The sequence below is a fragment of the Equus przewalskii genome, chromosome 9 (assembly GCF_037783145.1).
Source record: "Equus przewalskii isolate Varuska chromosome 9, EquPr2, whole genome shotgun sequence".
Taxonomy (NCBI): domain Eukaryota; kingdom Metazoa; phylum Chordata; class Mammalia; order Perissodactyla; family Equidae; genus Equus; species Equus przewalskii.
This window is the reverse complement of record NC_091839.1, coordinates 18,726,672-18,743,762: the sequence shown is the minus strand read 5'-3', so window position 1 is coordinate 18,743,762 and position 17,091 is coordinate 18,726,672. Positions and strand designations below refer to the sequence as shown.

Genomic DNA, 17,091 nt, shown 5'->3' with positions numbered 1-17,091 from the left:
CGCTGCACCGACTGCTCCCTCCCACCCCCTTGCGGGCCTGTGCCACATCATGAAAATTTAATCCCAAATGCATTTGCGGCCCGAAGCAGGGGGGGAAGGGAGCACGCTCCTGTGGCCTGCCTCTGGCAGTGGACTCAGCGTCGGGGAGGGGGCTGGTCTGGAGAGAGGAGCCGGGCAGGACGCGCCTGCCGGCTGGGGACTCAAAAGAGTCGGGGTTCAACCCCAGAGGGGCGGGGCTGGAACTCGTGGGTGGAGCAAGAACTCAGAGGGTGGGGACAGATCCAGGAGGTGGGCGGGGACAAATCTCAGCGGGAGGGGACAGGACTCAGCCGGTGGGGAGAGAACCCAATGGGTGAGGACAGAATTCAGACGGACAGATTCCAGGGGGTGAGGGCGAAAATCAGCAGGGACAGATCCCAGAGAAGGAGATAGAACTCTGAGAGCGAGGACAGAACTCAGGGGGTGGAGAAATATCCAAGGGAGCGGGGAAACAACTCAAAGGGGTTGGAGACAGGACTCAAAGGGCAGGATAGATCCCAGGGTGGGAAGGCAATTATGACCTGTAACTGGGGGGCGCGGAATATAACTGTAGGGGTGGAACTCAGAAGGGAAGGAAATCGGGGCGAAGGGACTGGGAGGGGGATGCGCCCAGAGGGGGAGTAGACCTGGAGGGACGTGGGATTCCAAAGGGGAAAGGCGGACACAGGTGGATGGAAGTTAAGAGGGAGGAAACTGGATGAGGGAAGAACTCGAGGGGACAATGGGTGCATCGAAGTGGGGGTTGGGATTTCCGGGGGAAAGAATTCTCTGAATGAGAAAAGTACCCTCTGAATGAGAGAGCTGGATCTGGGGATGACGCGGGTTGGGGATGGAACTCGGGGGGCGGGAGGTAGAACTGGAGGGCCCAGAAATTCGGAGGGATGGGACTGGGAGGAGGAAACGCAGAAGGAAACTCAGAGGAAGATGGAAGCACAGAGGACGAAAATGCGGGGACGAATTTAGGGGAAACTGAAGTGAGGGGGACAAATCTCAGTTGGGGAAGAGAACTCAGGAGGAGAGAAAATCTAGGATAGAAGGCGCTGGACGGGTGGGGAGGGGGGCGTGGCACAGGGGCGAGTAACTCCCGCAAGACTTCAGTTCAGAAGCCAGAGGCGTGGTCTTGGGCGGGGACAGAATAGAGATAAAGGGCTGCGGGAGGGGGGCGGGACTAGAATGCGAGGGGCGGGGTCTAGCAGGGATGGGCGGGGCCTTTCCCCGCCCCGCCCCAGACGCCGAGTGCAGTGGCAGCCCCCCTGCAGCCAGCACTCGCAGGCTCCTTCCCCCCGAGCGGAGCTGCGGGGCCGGCCGGGCCGGGGCAGACCCCGGGGACCCGGACGCGGCCGCCCGGGCCCGCGGGCGGGGGGATCAGCGGGGGGTACCGGCAGCAGGGGCAGCCACCATGGAGTTCCGCCAGGAGGAGTTTCGGAAGCTAGCGGGTCGCGCCCTCGGGAGGCTGCACCGGTGAGCGTGGTGGGGGTCCTGGGCGGGGAAGAGAGCGAGGGTCTGAGGAAGATGCTCATTCCCACTTGGGTGCAGACGGACAGCTGGACGGGTGATACCCTTGGATGGGGGGGGGTCCACCCATCTTTCCCGTTTTCTCCCTCTGTCGCCGACGGCGCCCCTCTCTCTGGTCCTGTGGTCTTGTCTCATGCATCTTCTCCTTCATTTTTCTGCGCCCCACCCCACCCCAGGCGCTGCCCTTTTCTCTGGGACTGTATATCCCCCACCTTTTGGGTCTCTGACGCTTCCCCCACTTCTGGGTCTCTGTTTACCTATCTTCTCTCTGTCTCTGCATCTCTGTCCCCCTCTCTCTGGGTCTCTATTCTCTTTATCTCTGAGTCTCTGTCCCCCTCTCTCGGAGTCTCTGGCCATTGCTCACTCTAGATCTCTATCAATCCCTCTTTCTGGGTCTGTGTCCTTCCCCCCCGCCCCTCCAGCTTGCGTCCCCCCGCCGGGTGTCTGTCTCCCCTCTCTGGGTCTCTGACCCTCTTCTTTTGGGTCTCTGTCCCTCTATCTCTAGGCTTTTATCCCCCCAGCCCGGGTCTCTCCATCTCTGCGCCTTTCTCAGTTTCCGTCTCTCAGAGAGTTTAATCTGAAGCTAAAGCGGATTGGGGCCCATTGGTCCTTGTCCTTGAGGAGAGTTAAGCTGGGAGGAAGAAGCCAGGGGACCTGGATCTCTGGGGGAGAAAGGAGGTGCAGGCTTCTGGGGTAGGGCCGACTACCCAAAGGATGTAGGCTAGAGCTAAGAGGGACTTCCTCCCAGCCAGAGAGATGACCCCAGTGACCTGCGTGTCCCCGGGGCAATCTGGACACCTTCCCCCAGTCTCTCACCCCCAACCCCAGCCCTGGCTCCAAGTCAGAGAAATTACTCAGCTGCAGAGAAGCCTAAAAATATCTGGCCACAGCGCGGGAGGCAATGGCCTCATCAGTACCGTGCCCCCGCCGCCATTCCCTCAGACCCTGTCCGCTTGGCCCGCAATCCTGACCCCATCTTTAGTTGACCCTCAGCCCATCTCACTAGGCCATGAGAGTCCTTCTCTAAGTCTAACACTAGTCCTGCTTGCTGCAGACCCCCTCTTAGCTCCGAAGTTACCCCACCTTCTAGTAACATGAGAGATGGGAATAAAGCTGGACAGAAGGGAGGGGGCAGGAGGATGGCGCAGCGATGGAGATGGGGTAGGGGAGCTGAGATAACCTCACCCCTTCTTCTCCGATTCTTCCAGCCCCTCCCCACCCTTTTTCTCGCCTCCTTTCACGAGTTTCTCAAAATACATCAGTGCGAAGTCAGGAGAGCCAGAGAGATGTGCTGAGGGAGGGGGCTGGGAGGGGGGATGGTGGCGGGAGGGTTGTGTTTCTCAGGCCCCCTCCCTCAGTCTCTGCTTCCCAGCTTCTCATCTGTGTCTGGGTTTCTCTCAGTCTGTCTCCGCCTTACTGTCACCTCTCTGAGCTGCCACCTGGGCCCCACAGACCCAGAGCTCGGAGCTCCCCCAGGACAGTCATCAGGGAGTTTGAGCCGAGAAGGGCATTTGCATCTGAATGCTGGGGTTCAACTGGATGGTTAGAGAGAGAGAGGAATGCCCTGTATTAGACACAACACCCTGATTCCTTTGAATCCTCTAGTCCAAGCTGGGGAAACTGAGGCTCAGTTCGAGAAGGGGGAGAAATCACTGGAGGAGGACAAGTGTCATCATTCGAACTCAGGCCACTCCCTCTCAAGCCTGGAAGGGAGGCTGCAGAGTTCCCTCAAGATGAATGATGCTGGAGTGGGTGGAGAACACCCAGACCAGGAAACAGATGGTAGCCCAGGGCGACTTGGGAAAGGGAATGCGGGAGAGACAGGAGCCCACGGGCATCCTTTCTGAGAGCCCAGCCTTGGATGGGGCGATGCTGGGGGCCAGGAAATGATCAGGCCCCCTCACTACTCCTGTGTGTGACCTTGGACGTGCTACTTCCGCTTTCTGAGCCTCAGTTTCCTTAGCTGTACAATGGGAAGATAAGAGAGAACCAAAAGGACGTAAGGGGACGGAGAACCTGAGAGAAGCAGAGACAGAGACCCAGAGAGAGGGAGATTGAGACGACGTCTTCATTTCGGTTAACTGGCTCATCACCAAGTCCTCAGATCTGAGTCGCGGGCACCCAGGAAGGGGAGACAAGGGTATGTGGGGGGGAATCTGCATCCAGGCTCCCCCTCTCTGTTCTTGTTCTCTGCAAAGCATTGAGGCCACCTTCACCTCTGCCTCCCTCGATCTCTTGTCCTGAAATAACTGGCGTTCCCTTGAAGCGCCCCCCTCCTAACCTTCCATTCTACACTTGCGCCCATTTGATAGATGTGGAAGACTGAGATCCGTGTCCCCCCCCCCCCCCCCCCCCAGTTTAGAAAGCCTTGGCCAGAGATCTGACATCTCTTGATATTAACAATGAATATCAAATTTCAGGGGCTGCAATCACATCTTGAGTTTCAGTGTCAAATAGCATCTGATATCAACCTGGGTCAAGGTCTAATCTCATTGGCTGTCACATTCTGATGGGAAGAAGCCATCCCACCACCCCGGGCTTCATTCTGGGGGCTTCCATTTCCCCTCTCTGGCTCTCTGGCTCCCCTCTCTCAGGGTCTCTTTCCTTGTCCCCCTCAGTTCTGTTCATTGCCCCCGTTTCCTCCTCCCCCCACCCAGTTCTTAATCACCGCCCCCCCAACCTCCTTAAGTTCTAGGATGGGGAGGGGTGACTGTGCTCTCTCTTCTCTTCCACCCGCCTCCCCCTAGACCGTCTGGCTGTTCTTCCCTCCCCCGTCCCAGTCTCCCTCGCCTCCATCTGTTCTAGCCCCTTCCTGGGATCCAGCCCGATCCCCTGGCTGAGTCCCCGCCGCAGAGAGGGGCTGCACCTCACGAGTCACGTCCCCAGCCTGTCTCCCCTCAGTCTCCTTGTCTCCCCATCTTTCTCTTAAGGCTCTGGGTCTCTGCATCTGTGTCTTCTCTTCTGGGTTTCTGTTCCCACCTGTCTCTGGATCTCTGTCCCCCTCCCTCTCTGTCTCTGTTCTTTCCTTCCCTGCCCCTCCTTCTCAGGGTCTCTGTCCTGTTTCCCCCTTCTCTCCGTGTCTCTGCCTCTGTCTAATTCTCTCCCCCTCTCTGGGTCTCTGTCCCCTTCTATCTGGATCTCTCTCCCTCCTTCTGTGTCTCTGACCCTCTTTCTCAGCCTGCCCACTCCCCATCTCTGTCCTCCTCCTTTGGGGTCTTTCCACACTGTCTCAGGGCACCTCCCTCTCTCTCCCTGCAGCCTCTCTCTGGGTTTGAGGTGGCTCTCCATGTACCCTCTCTGTCATCACAGACTCAATCCTGGATCCAGAACAGGCGGGGGCGAGAGCCACACTGGGGACTGAGCCAATCCCCCACCAGGGCCATCTGTCCCTTGCCAGGACACCACCCGCCACTCCCCCTCCCTACCCCCTAGGCTGACAGCCTGAACTCAAGGTTCCCCAGGGATGTCCGGCTGGGCTGCTGGATTCCAGGGCCCAGGACGTCTCCGCACACCCAAGTCACTGGGAATGGGCTTTGGGTGGCTGAACGGAGTCAGCTGTATGTTAGCCCCACACCTGGGGCCTGGAAGCAGGAAAGGGCATGCCACAGGGCGCAGGGGAGGAGGGGGCCGGTATATATAGCAGACATGGCTGAGAAGCATCTGTTCTTTTGACACCTTCGCTGAAGCATCTCCTTAGCGCCTTTTGCTTCCTCAAATAGACTCAGATCTAGGAGAGGGGGCTGGAGAGAGTCTCTGGGCTTTGGGCTGGGGGCTGGGGATGTAGGCTCAAGGATGGCAAAGGGTAGTCTGGGGTCTAAAACTCCTGAGTCAAGAGATGAGAAGGCTGGGGGAGAAGGGAGCTGAGGACCTCCCCACCTGAGTCTGAGGGAGGAAGGGGCTGGGGCGTGGATTCTGGGTGTGAGAGAGATGGAGACCTGGGGTCCAGATTCATGGGTCCTGGGGGGACAGGCGAGTTAGGGGCTGGACTCCTGGGGAAAGAGGGAGTGCGGGCTTAGAATCTCGGGTCTTTTTCAAGCAGGAGGTTTTCCCTGGACTCCTGTGTCATGGGGAGGAGGGAGCTGGGGGTCTGGACGTCCGAGTCTTTGACTTCCCACCCCGCAGCCTTCTGGAGAAGCGGCAGGAAGGTGCGGAGACGCTGGAGCTGAGTGCTGATGGGCGCCCAGTGACCACGCAGACCCGGGATCCGCCCATCGTGGACTGCACCTGCTTCGGCCTCCCTCGCCGCTACATTATTGCCATCATGAGCGGTCTGGGCTTCTGCATCAGCTTTGGCATCCGCTGCAACCTGGGCGTGGCCATCGTCTCTATGGTCAACAACAGCACGACCCACCGCGGGGGCCACGTGGTGGTGCAGGTAGCTCCGGGCTGAAGCCCTGGCACAGCCCGCCCCTGCCAGCCCTGCCCGCGCTCCAGATGCTGTCGCACTCGACTAGGCCACGCCCCTTCCAAACAACTGCCAGAGTAGCCCCGCCCATCTGTGCCGCCCTCTCAGCTCTAAGCCCCGCCCCTGTCTACATAAGCCCCGCCCCTATTTATTTCAAGTCCCTGACTTCAAAATGCAGACTCTGGCCCAGCATTAGGTTCCCTATATGTTGCCCCTGTTCCATTTTGGGCCTCCTTAGCAACTTTGCTCCGCCTGCGCTCCGCGCCTGTCCCAATGTCACGCCTGCTTAATCCCAGTCTCATCTCAAGCTCCATCCTGAATTTCGATCGTGGCTTTCCTAAAGTTGCCGCTGCTAATTCCCGCTTCGTTTTCTCTGGCCGTTGCCCAAAGCCCCACCTCGCCTCAGACTTTCTCCCTATTTTAATTTCAGTATGGAGCCCCTGCCTCAGGAATAATTCCTGATCTGGGCTGTAGACAACCCTGTCCCTTGCTCCCTTCCAATCAGGCCTGCTCTTTTGGCTACTTCTTGTGCTTGCCTAGACACCATCGAGGTCACTCTGAAAATAGTTCGTGAGTTGGTTAGAAGTGGAGAAAGAGTCCGCACTCTCATATATGGGCCACCAGGCATTCAGAGAAGGGACACTGAGGCAGGGAAGCAGGAAGATCGAGGCTTCTAGGCAGCATCAGGCCCCGTTGCTAAGGTAGTGCTGCCCTAGCAACGTGGAGGAGCAGAGCTGGAGGGATGGCTTGAGCTCTGATTGGAGGGTGTTTGGGCGCGAGAGGGCATCCTTGTTTCTGATTGGCCGAGGGACTAAGTCTGTGGGTGCTGATTGGTGGAAGGGCCGAGCCTGGGGCACGGCGCCTGGTTCCATGTGCCTTTTGGTCCACAGAAAGCTCAGTTCAACTGGGATCCAGAGACTGTCGGCCTCATCCATGGCTCCTTTTTCTGGGGCTACATTGTCACCCAGATTCCCGGAGGATTTATCTGCCAAAAATTCGCAGCCAACAGGTACAACGATGGGGTCTCGAGATGGGGGGAACTACAGTTGTGTGAGTGGGGTTAGAAGATGTGGCCTCGCATTTGGGGCCTGACTCTGGGACAATGGGAGGAACCTGGGTTCGGGGGCGGGGTCTTAGGGAAAGGCGGGGCTTGTGATTGGGGCGGGTGGAAGTCACAGAGAAGGTGGGGCCCGGGGCTCTGGGGAGTGCAAGGCCTGGCCTGCTGTGGGCGGAAAAGCAGAATCCAAGGCATGGCGGGATAGCTGGACCCTTTCCTCCGACCACGGACTCTTCCCATTAGGGTTTTCGGCTTTGCTATTGTGGCTACATCCACTCTAAACATGCTGATCCCCTCGGCTGCCCGCGTCCACTACGGCTGTGTCATCTTCGTGAGGATCCTGCAGGGGTTGGTAGAGGTAAAGCCTCGCCCCCTTATGACCCAGTCCCGTTCTGACTCTGCCTCTCTTGTTGACCTTGGTTTTCTCCTCCCTAGGGGGTCACGTACCCCGCCTGCCACGGGATCTGGAGCAAATGGGCCCCGCCCTTAGAGCGGAGTCGCCTGGCGACAACGGCCTTTTGCGGTGAGGAAGGGGCTGGGGATCCAGACTTGAGGGTCTGAGGGAGGAGGGGCTGTGGCCTGGATTCCTGGGTCCGAGGGAGGAGGAGCTGTGGCCTGCACACGTATCCCAGAACTTGTATCTGCACTCCTGGATCTGAGGGAAGATGGACCCTTTCTCCATCCCGCATTCTCCCCCTTAGGTTCCTATGCTGGGGCGGTGGTGGCGATGCCTCTCGCCGGGGTCCTGGTGCAATACTCAGGATGGAGCTCCGTCTTCTACGTCTACGGTGAGGGACCCAGACGCCTGGGTCCGGGTGGCGCCGGGGCGGAGCGAGGCCGGTGGTCACCTCGCTTCCATCCCCCTCCTGACCCCTCCCAGGCAGCTTCGGGATCTTCTGGTACCTGTTCTGGCTGCTCGTCTCGTATGAGTCCCCGGCGCTGCACCCCAGCATTTCGGAGGAGGAGCGCAAGTACATCGAGGACGCCATCGGCGAGAGCGCCAAGCTCATGAACCCGGTCACGGTCCGGGCCCAAGGCTGCGGGGCGGGGCGCGGCGGGGCGAGGAGGGATACCCAGGCGGGGAGGCAGGAGAAAAGGGGACTTCGAACACGCACAGCGTGTAGACCGTGTTGGGTTCGGGGAGCCTGTTAGAGGGGACCTGATGGGAACGCAAAGGGGGCGGGGCCAGAACCTAGGAGGCGGAGTTAAAGCGTGCGGAGGACCAGACTTTAGGATCGGCAGGTGCTGAGGGCAGGGCCAGGTCGCGAGGTGGGCGGAACCGGAACCACTGATGGGGCGGGGTTAAACCAGCAGAGGCTGGATTAGAATGTGGCGGTTTTGCTTAGACCTTGGGGTGGGTGAGGCTAGAACTAGGGGACGTCATTGAGTGGAAAATGACTCCTGGGCCCACATTTACGGGCCTTTGAGGGTCATCGTGGGGTCCGGACACTTGCAAACCTGAGGGACCACGGTTGAGTCGGGACGCCTGCATCCCCGAGGTGTCACCGTGAGCCTGGGATGCCAGAGTCCCCACAGAGACATGGTCGAGCCGGCGCCCCTGGGTCCCTGGAGGTTTTAGTGAGGTCGGGAAACCTAGGTCTCTGCGGGACTATAGTGGGGTCTCTGAGGGGACACAGAGAGCGCCCAGCCCTGGTCTCTGTCTTAGCGGCCCCTCCTCTCGCCCCCCGCAGAAGTTTAACACACCCTGGCGGCGCTTCTTCACGTCCATGCCAGTCTATGCCATCATCGTGGCCAACTTCTGCCGCAGCTGGACGTTCTACCTGCTCCTTATCTCCCAGCCTGCCTACTTCGAAGAAGTGTTCGGCTTCGAGATCAGCAAGGTTGGGCCCAGGAGGGGAGGGCAGGGGGTGCAGTCGAGGTGAGGGGGAAGGAGCGGCGCCTGGATCCCAATGGGTTGGAACGAGGGACGGGGAGGAGCCCATGGTGCATGAATCGGGCGGAGAGTCCGGCCGGCGGCCCCTGAGCCCCTGCCCTGAACGCTCGGTGGCGCAGGTGGGCCTGGTGTCAGCGTTGCCCCACCTGGTCATGACCATCATCGTGCCCATCGGCGGCCAGATCGCGGACTTCCTGAGAAGCCGTCGCATCATGTCCACCACCAACGTGCGCAAGTTGATGAACTGTGGGGGTGAGTGGGGCGGGGCCTGGGCCGGGTCCAGGACCACCCGGGCTGGCAGCGCTCGGTGGGGCGGGGCCGTGGGAGGATGGGGGCGGAGTCAGAGGGCGTGTCCAAAAAAGGCGGGGCCAGGATGAGGCCGGACCTGGATGCAACCTAATCCCAGGCGGCCAGTCTCAGAGGCCGCGGCATGGAAGGGCAAGGGGGGTGTGACTATCCAGGTGGCGCAGAGGTGGGACCCAGTTGGATCTGGAAGGGTCGGGTCTACACTGGACGGGGCGGAGGAGGACAGGAACTAGGTGTTGAAAAGGGGCTATGAGTGGGGGGACCTGGAGACACTGGTCTGGGCGGTGTGCTGCCTAACGAGCTGGGAGAGAGAGGGAAAGAGTGAGGGTGCACAGGTGGTGCTTGGACCCTGCCTATTCAGGGCGAGGCCTAGTCAGGGAGTGGGGACATGGGGCGGTGGAGCCTGTGCGCGTGGTCAAGGGCCAGGCGTGGAGGTGGCCAGACCGGGCCGGATGGAGGCGGGCCGGGGTGGGAACCTGTCTGGAGGGAACCGCTTTGGCCAGCGCTCAGATGAGGCGGCCCTCCATAGGCTTCGGCATGGAGGCCACGCTGCTGCTGGTGGTCGGCTACTCGCACTCCAAGGGTGTGGCCATCTCCTTCCTGGTCCTCGCCGTGGGCTTCAGCGGCTTCGCCATCTCTGGTGAGAACCGCAGATCTGGAGCTTGGGGGATCCTGGTCAGCTCTGTGGGGAACTTCCTGGCTCAGGAAGGGGACCTCCCAGCCTCGAAAAAGGTGGACTAGAAAGGGCAGCGGGAAGGAGGGGGGAGGGGAATGGGAAGAGGGATGGGGGAGGGCGGCCCAGTGGGAGTCGCTTGAGTGAGACTCGGGTGTGACGCCTCCTGGCTGGCCTCGCCAGGGTTCAACGTGAACCACCTGGACATCGCCCCGCGCTATGCCAGCATCCTCATGGGCATCTCCAACGGTGTGGGCACGTTGTCGGGCATGGTGTGCCCCATCATCGTGGGCGCCATGACAAAGCACAAGGTCTGTGCACCGCTCCTGACCCGCTCGCGCTCCAAATTTTGTGTCACCCTCCGTGGGCTCCACCCCTGCCTCTCTGGGTCACCTTCAGCCTTTCTGTCTATCTCCGTCTTCCTTTCTCCGGGCCTCCCCTCCCCCTTTCAGGGTCTCTCTCCACCCCCTGTTTCTCTGTCCTCTGACCCCAATTCCCTATTGTCCCCTCACAGACTCGGGAGGAGTGGCAGTACGTGTTCCTCATTGCCTCCCTGGTGCACTATGGGGGTGTCATCTTCTACGGGGTCTTTGCTTCCGGAGAGAAGCAGCCGTGGGCGGAGCCTGAGGAGATGAGCGAAGAGAAGTGTGGCTTTGTTGGCCATGACCAGCTGGCTGGCAGTGACGAAAGCGACATGGAGGATGAGGCTGAGCCCCCCGGGGCGCCCCCTGCTCCCCCTCCCTCATACGGGGCCACACACAGCACAGTTCAGCCCCCAAGACCCCCACCCCCTGTCCGGGACTACTGACCATGTGCCTCCCACTGGATGGCAGTTTCCAGGACCTCCATTCCACACATCTCTGGCTTGAGTGACAGTGTCTAGGAACCCCAGTCCTCTCTGTCCTGCCTCAGGCCTACGAAGCACTCTCCCTGGTTCCCAGTGCTGTCACGTCCTCTTCCCTTCCCAATTGCCTCTCAGGGGTAGCAAAGCTGCAGACTGGCAGTTTCAAGAATACCCAAATTCCCCTAAAGGTTCCTTTCTTGTTCTGCCTCAGTGGTTTCAAATCTCTCCTTTCAGGGCTTTATTTGAGTGGACAGTCCAATCTCGTACTCTCTCGTGTGGTTTTGGGGCACCTCCTCCCTCTCCTTTAACCCCACGGACTCTCGGGCTAAGCCCTGAGATCAGTCAGCCCCCCTCTCCTTTCAGAAAAATTCAAGGTCTTCCTCTAGAACTTTCAAATCTCCCAACTCTATTCTGCATTTGCCAGATTGGTTTAACCAATCACCCGTCCCCGCCATTCTAAGGATTGATTCTCACCAGCGTTTCTGAGGGAAAATGGCGGTTTCAAGTCCCCCCTCCCCCTTTCGTCCCTCTCTCCACCAGCAGATTCTGCTGAAGCACCAAACTCCCCAAAACCTTCTCCCTGGCTTAGCGCAAAGTCTAGGGAAATAACCAAAACGGCGGGTTTAACGATACGCCTCTCCACCCCCATGCACTTTTTCCGACACGGTTTTCAGGTCTGAATAGTGGCTGCTCAAGTCTAGCAACTCAACGGTTTGAAGCCACCACCATCGAACTTCCCCGTGGTGGTTTCAAGATGCCCCTCTTCCCCACAATTCCTTGCACTTTATTCTCCTGGGTGGTTTCAAACTACCCTCGTTTTCTCAGTGGCCATTTGTGGTGTCCCTCAGGGGTTAAATGACTCAAAATCTGGGATCCTTCTCCTCTCAGACTCCCCTATTTCGGCTTAGAATTTGGGGAACGTATATAGGGGAAGTCACAGGAAAGGGAAGGGGCTGGGGGAGAGGGGTGTTTTTCCCCGGGCAGGGTTGTGTCTTTGTGTCTCTGTCTCTGTGACCGTAAATCCTGCCCTCCCTCACGCCCAATAAAATGCTTTGGTGTACGTAGTCGTCATTGGTCGTGGAAGTCACAGGAGTCCTGGCCCCCAGCCCCTCCTCCCTCAGTCCCAGAGTCCCAGCCCCTCCTCCCCCAGGACTCAGGCAGAGGAGGTGTCTAGGCGTGGGGACACGTGATTTATTCGGCCTCAGGCTGCGTTCTCTGGTCAGAGCGAAAGCATCTCTGTGTGCTGGACCGAGAGGACCACTATGTAGCAAAGCGTGCCGGGAGGACAGGACCTCTGGGGCCTTCCTCGGCCTGGGGATCCTGCTGGTCTGGAGGGACCGAGCGGGGCTCAGACGAAGTTGTTGGGGAGCGTGGCGGGGGAGAGCGGCTCCAGGGGCTGGGGGCGACCCCCGCGGGGCGGCGGGGGCAGCTTGGGCGGCAGCGGGGGGGTGGGCGGCGGCTGCTTGGTGGCGATGTGTGAAGGGACCCAAGCGTCCGGGGCATAAAAGTAGAGGTCATAGGCTGGGTCCTTCGGGGTGTCCAAATGCATAACTGCGGGAGCAAAGGAGCGTGGTCATCCCCAGGCTGATAGGGGGCCTGTCTCCTCTGCTGCGCCGCTGACCGATGGGGAGGCGGGGGAGAGAATTCCGACCACCCTTGGAGCTGGGTTTCCGAATTAAAGGATGAGGTCTCTTAATAGACAAGGGGGCGTGGCGTCCTGCGGCAGGGGCGGGGCCTGCAGCGTAGGGGCGGGGCCTAAAGGGCTCGGGCCGCCCTCTATTAGGGGAAGGGGCGGGGCTTGTAGAGACCGGTGGCTCGGATCCTGCCGCTAGTCTCTGCTGGGCTGGGCGCAGGGCTGGACGTGTGTGTGCGAAATTTCAGAGACTTAGGGGGCAGGACCTGCCCATGGAGGGGTCAGGGCTTCTATTGACCTTACATGGGAGACCTGTACTTTCTGGCAGGGCGCCCTCAAATGCCAGGAGAACCCAGGTTACGGAAACGTGCAGGTATTCAAGGGCCGGTCAATGTAAGGGTCGCTCACCCGGTTCATCTCCGTCGTTCGGAAGCCGGTGGTGTGCGAAGGGCCTGTGTCGAGCCGCCCGGCGGTAGAGACACCACAGCAGCAGGAAAATGCCGATCAGCAGCCCGGTTCCAGCGAGGAAGAGACACAGGGCCCCGCCCGCCACACCCCGGGGACGTCCCACCAGGGTCACGCCTTAAGGAAGGAGCCAGGGAATGAGCAATCGAACTCCCGGCCCCTCCTCCCTCAGACCCAGGAGTTCAGGCCCCCAGACCCTCCTCCTTCAGACCCAGGTATCCGGCCCCCAGCCCCTCCTCCCTCAGACCCGGGAGTCCAGCCCCCAGCCCCTCCTCCCTCAGACCCAACAGCATCAGCCATCAGACTTGGGAGTCTGAGCCCTTAGCCTCTTCCTCCCCTCTCAGACTCTGGATCCCGGCCCACAGCTCCCTCCTCCTTCCGACCCCGGGAGTCCAGACTCCCAGGCCCCTCCTCCCTCAGACCCAGGAGTCCCGTCCTAGCCCCTCACCGGTCTCCTGCACTCGTTCCACCACGATGATAGTGTTGACTCTCTCACCTCGGCTGCGCCGCTGGGGGGCCCGCGGAGTGGCCGGGGCCGACTGACTGGGGGGCCCTGGAGGAGCAGGGGGGCCCGCAATCCGGGCTGAGGGAGGAGGGACATTGGGCCCTTTAGAGCTAAAATTCTGGGGGGCCTTCAGCTCAACGGTCCCAGGAGAATCTGAGGTGGGCGATTTAAGGGAGCCCGGCTGGGTGGCTGCAAGGGTTTCCGGCTTGGGATTCAGGGGCAGCTCATTTAGGGCCGTAGCTTCCTCCTTGAAGGGTGCAGGTGTTTCTGGGTGAAGACTAAGGGAGAGCTCAGGGTCAGAGGTCGTAGGGATCTCTGTGGCACCTTGGTAGGGAGTTGTGGGGGATTCTGTTTGGGGAATCTCAGTAGGGCTGGGGTTATGGGTTACAGGGGATTCTGGGCGAGGGGCTTCGGTAGGGTCAGGATGGAGGGTCTGGAGGAATTCAGAGTTCGGGGTCTCAGTGGTGTCAGGGTCATGAGTTTCTGGAAATTTGGGGTCAAGGGTCTTGCTGGGGTGAGGATCCGGGGTCTCAGGGGCTTCTGCACGTGACATTTCAGTGGAGTTAAGTTTTGGACTCTCTGGGGATTCTTGGGGTGCAGTTTGGGTGGGCTCAGTGTCTGGGGTCTCAGGAGATGCTGGGTGTGAAGTTCTGGAGGGGTTAGGTTCGGGGGTCTCAGGGGATTCTGCGTGTGGAACTTCAGTCGAGTCAGGTTTGGGGGTCTCAGAAGGTTCTAGATGTGTCGTATTGGAGGAGTTCATGTTGGGGGTCTCCAGGGATTCTGATATTGAGGTGTTGAGTGAGTTGGGTTTGGGGGTCTCAGGAGACTCTGGATCTGGGGTTTCCTGGAGGTCAGGGTTGGGGGTCTCAGTGAAGTTAAGGGGGGAAGGTTCTGGGGAAACTGCATGAGGCATCTTGGAGGGCTCAGGATAAGCACTCTCAGGGGACTCTGGGTTAGGCCAGTCGCGGGTGGAATTTTCAGAAGCGTGAGGGGAAATCTCAGAGGGGTGGCCCATCCCCGGGAAGTTGGAGCCCGCAGGCGGTGAGGCCGAAGGGGCGGCCTGGGAACCCAGCCAGGCGAGGAGGAAGACGAGGAGGAAGAGGATCGGGCTGAAGGATTTCATAGCTCTGGGAGACGCCTATAGCTGCGGGCGAGCGGGAAGGAAGGGGTTAACCCGGAAGCCGCCCGGGAGCCCTCATCCCCTCGCGAGGCCACGCCCACTCCCAGGGCCACCCCCGCTCGCGGAGGCCACGCCCACCCACAGAGGCCTCGCCCACTGGTCCCCAGGTGGACTTCTTCCCCGCCCAGCTGGGCGCCTAGGAAAGGAAGAGAACCGAATGGCAACTCCCTGAAGGCTGTGGGGCGGTAGCCGCCGTAGCTAAGCGAGACTGAAGCGCGGGGTTTCTCGGGAGTCGTAGTTAATTTCCTTATCTGTTTCCCCGAGAGGGTAGCAGAAAAATTGGGAGAATGACACCTCTCCAAGCCCCCAGACCTCCTCGACTTGGATTTCGGAGGGTATAGACCTCCGAGGGGACACGGGATCCCTTCCTTTCCGAGGGCCCAGGGTACACCTTGACTCAACAGTTGTTTACACTAGAGGAGGCTCAGAAGGAACAGTTTGGGGCTGATGCCCAAGACTCCTGAGTCCCAGAGGGTGGAGGGCACTGGCGGTCTAAATTCCTGGTCCTTTAGACAGGAGAGGCCTGGGGGTTCAGATGCCTAGAATTTGGAGGGAGCAAAGCTTGGGGAGGGGGGCTGCATTACAGGGGAGAGAGGAGATGAGAGTCTTGATCTGTTAGGTCCTGAGTTAGAAGGGGGTTGGGGACTCTGAGTCTTAGGTCCTCCAGAGACAGGGCTGGGGGGTCTGGATTCCTCAGAGGAGAGAGCTGCGGGGCGGGACTCAGGTCTCTCTGTTTATTGAGGATGGAGCTGGGATCCCAGGGTCTCAGGGGCTGGTCTGGGGCAGAGATGCCTAGGTCTGTGGTCTGGTGAAGGTGGGGGTCGCAGACACCTGGATGGGACAGGGTCACTTGGGTTCCTGGGGTCTCTTACCTGCTCGGTGGGATCCAAGATAACAGCAGGTGAGCGGAGCTGGATGCGGAGATTGGTGAATGCTGCAGAATGGCTCTGGGTGGGGTGGCAGGAGGTTGGGTCCCAAGGGTGCAGGTGACGCACCTGACCCCCTCCCTGGGGATCCTGGAAGCCTAGCGACAGACTTGGGCTCTTAAAGGGACAGAGGTAAAGGACATTGTCCCTGGAGTGGGGAATGGAGTCAGGGACTGGATCGCCTGGTGGAGGGATGTGGCCCAGCCAAGCTATCTTCCTTTTGAAACCACGGCTCTGGGCCCTCCGCCCTCTCCTATCCCCAAACCCAAGAGTCCAGGTCCCTCGTACCCTCCTACTTCAAGATCCAGGAGTCAGAGCCCCTAGCTCCTTCCTCTCAGATCCAGAAGTCCAGATCCTCAGACTGTTCCTACCCCAGAACCCAGGAGTCTGGTCCCTGTCCCTTCCACTCCAAGACCCAGGAGCCCAGAGCCTGTTCCCCTCCTCTCTGGTGAACTAGGAAGTCTAGGTTCCCATATCTTGCCAATCCGACACCCAGACTACCCCTTGGGACTTCCCAACCCTTGCCTACCTCCCCGCTGTGTGTGGGGTTGGGCTTTATCTTCACAACTCCCCCAATTTCACCCCCCACCCAGGAAGGCTTAGACACACCCACAGGGCAGCTGGGGGGGTCTTCACAGTCAAAGACTTTTCGATTTTGCCTTTTGCTTTACCTGCCTTCACATCCCCCACTGCTGTATCCCGTTGCCTTCTCTTCTTTTCCCCCTCCCATCTCTCACTCTCTCTTTCTGGATTTGTCTCTGGGCATCTCTGTCCAGGTTGGCTGTCTCTGTCTCCTTCTGTCTTTCTCAGAGCCTTTCCTCTCATCCCTCCATCTCTAGCTGGCTCTCTTTGTCAGTTTCCTTCTTCCTTCCTTTTCCCTTCTTTCTTCCTCTCTTTCCTTTTCTATGTTACTCTCTTTGTCCTTCCCTCTCGAGGTCACTTTATCTCCTTGTGTCTCTGGTTCTCCTCATCAGTTCCCCCTCTGTTGCTTTCCCTGTCTCTCTTTCTCTTTGTCTCTGGCTTCTGCACTGATGGTCCCTCCGCTGGTCTCTATTTTTATCCTTCTGACACACCCCCCGTGTCCACTTCTCTGTCTGTCTGTCTCTCGGCCTCCCCCTTCTCCTCAGGTCCCAGCTCCTGGTTCCAATTAGTTGGTGGCCGCCAAAGCAGCGGCGGGGCCCCCGCCCCCGGCTCCTCATTACCGCTGGCGGCTCCTAATGAGCCTGGGGGGAGCTGACCCCGCGCTCTGGGCCCCCTGGTCTGCGTCACTGCCCGCTGCGGGGGCCGTGGAGGCGATATAAGGGGGCTGCCAGGCTCGCTGCCCGAGCCCACTGCGCGGTAGGGGGCTCTGCCAGCGGGCTGCCGGGGGTGGGTGGATGGTGGGGTCGGGGTTCTGGGCCAGGACGCAGGCCTTACTGAGCTCTTCCCTGTCTCCCCACAGGTGATGGAGACCCGCCAGGTGCCCAGGAGCTTCCGGGTGCGGCTGCTGCTGCTCCTCCTGCTGCTCGTGCCCTGGGGCATCCGCACTGCCTCAGGAGTCGCCCTGCCCCCCGCGGGGGTCTTCAGGTTCGTGCGACGCCCAGGACTCCCAGGGAGGGGTGGGAACTTAGAGAGGTGGGAAGAGACCCAAGGAGAAAGGGGGACAGAGA

At 59.9% G+C, this 17,091-nt stretch overlaps 3 protein-coding genes across 4 annotated transcripts in view; 2 read left to right on the top strand and 1 right to left on the bottom strand.

The window, feature by feature from the left end:
- The first annotated feature begins 1,268 nt into the window (after window positions 1-1,268).
- SLC17A7 (solute carrier family 17 member 7) lies at window positions 1,269-11,793 on the top strand. 2 transcript variants are annotated; one of them, XM_070633128.1, is made up of 12 exons: window positions 1,269-1,500; window positions 5,677-5,929; window positions 6,850-6,968; window positions 7,260-7,374; window positions 7,452-7,539; window positions 7,718-7,804; window positions 7,897-8,039; window positions 8,708-8,857; window positions 9,030-9,162; window positions 9,746-9,856; window positions 10,073-10,200; window positions 10,404-11,793. In XM_070633128.1, the coding sequence occupies exons 1-12, from the start codon at window positions 1,439-1,441 to the stop codon at window positions 10,695-10,697; spliced, it is 1,683 nt and encodes a 560-aa protein (XP_070489229.1). In that variant the 5' UTR covers window positions 1,269-1,438; the 3' UTR covers window positions 10,698-11,793. The 2 variants fall into 2 exon arrangements, with proteins under 2 accessions (XP_070489229.1, XP_070489230.1); XM_070633129.1 differs by lacking the exon at window positions 1,269-1,500 and adding an exon at window positions 3,011-3,694.
- A 111-nt stretch (window positions 11,794-11,904) lies between these two features.
- GFY (golgi associated olfactory signaling regulator) lies at window positions 11,905-14,551 on the bottom strand. The gene is made up of 3 exons (XM_070633141.1): window positions 13,280-14,551; window positions 12,775-12,948; window positions 11,905-12,284 (listed from the first exon to the last, which is right to left on the bottom strand). Exons 1-3 carry the CDS (start codon window positions 14,457-14,459, stop codon window positions 12,082-12,084), a joined length of 1,557 nt encoding a protein of 518 aa, XP_070489242.1. The 5' UTR covers window positions 14,460-14,551; the 3' UTR covers window positions 11,905-12,081.
- PTH2 (parathyroid hormone 2) overlaps window positions 12,865-17,091 on the top strand; it is a 4,854-nt gene continuing 627 nt past the window's right edge. The window contains exons 1-2 of the mRNA XM_070633142.1: window positions 12,865-13,046; window positions 16,884-17,008. Of these exons, the coding sequence (XP_070489243.1) occupies window positions 12,969-13,046; window positions 16,884-17,008 (203 nt within the window). The 5' untranslated portion in view covers window positions 12,865-12,968. The remainder of the gene's footprint in view (window positions 13,047-16,883; window positions 17,009-17,091) is intronic.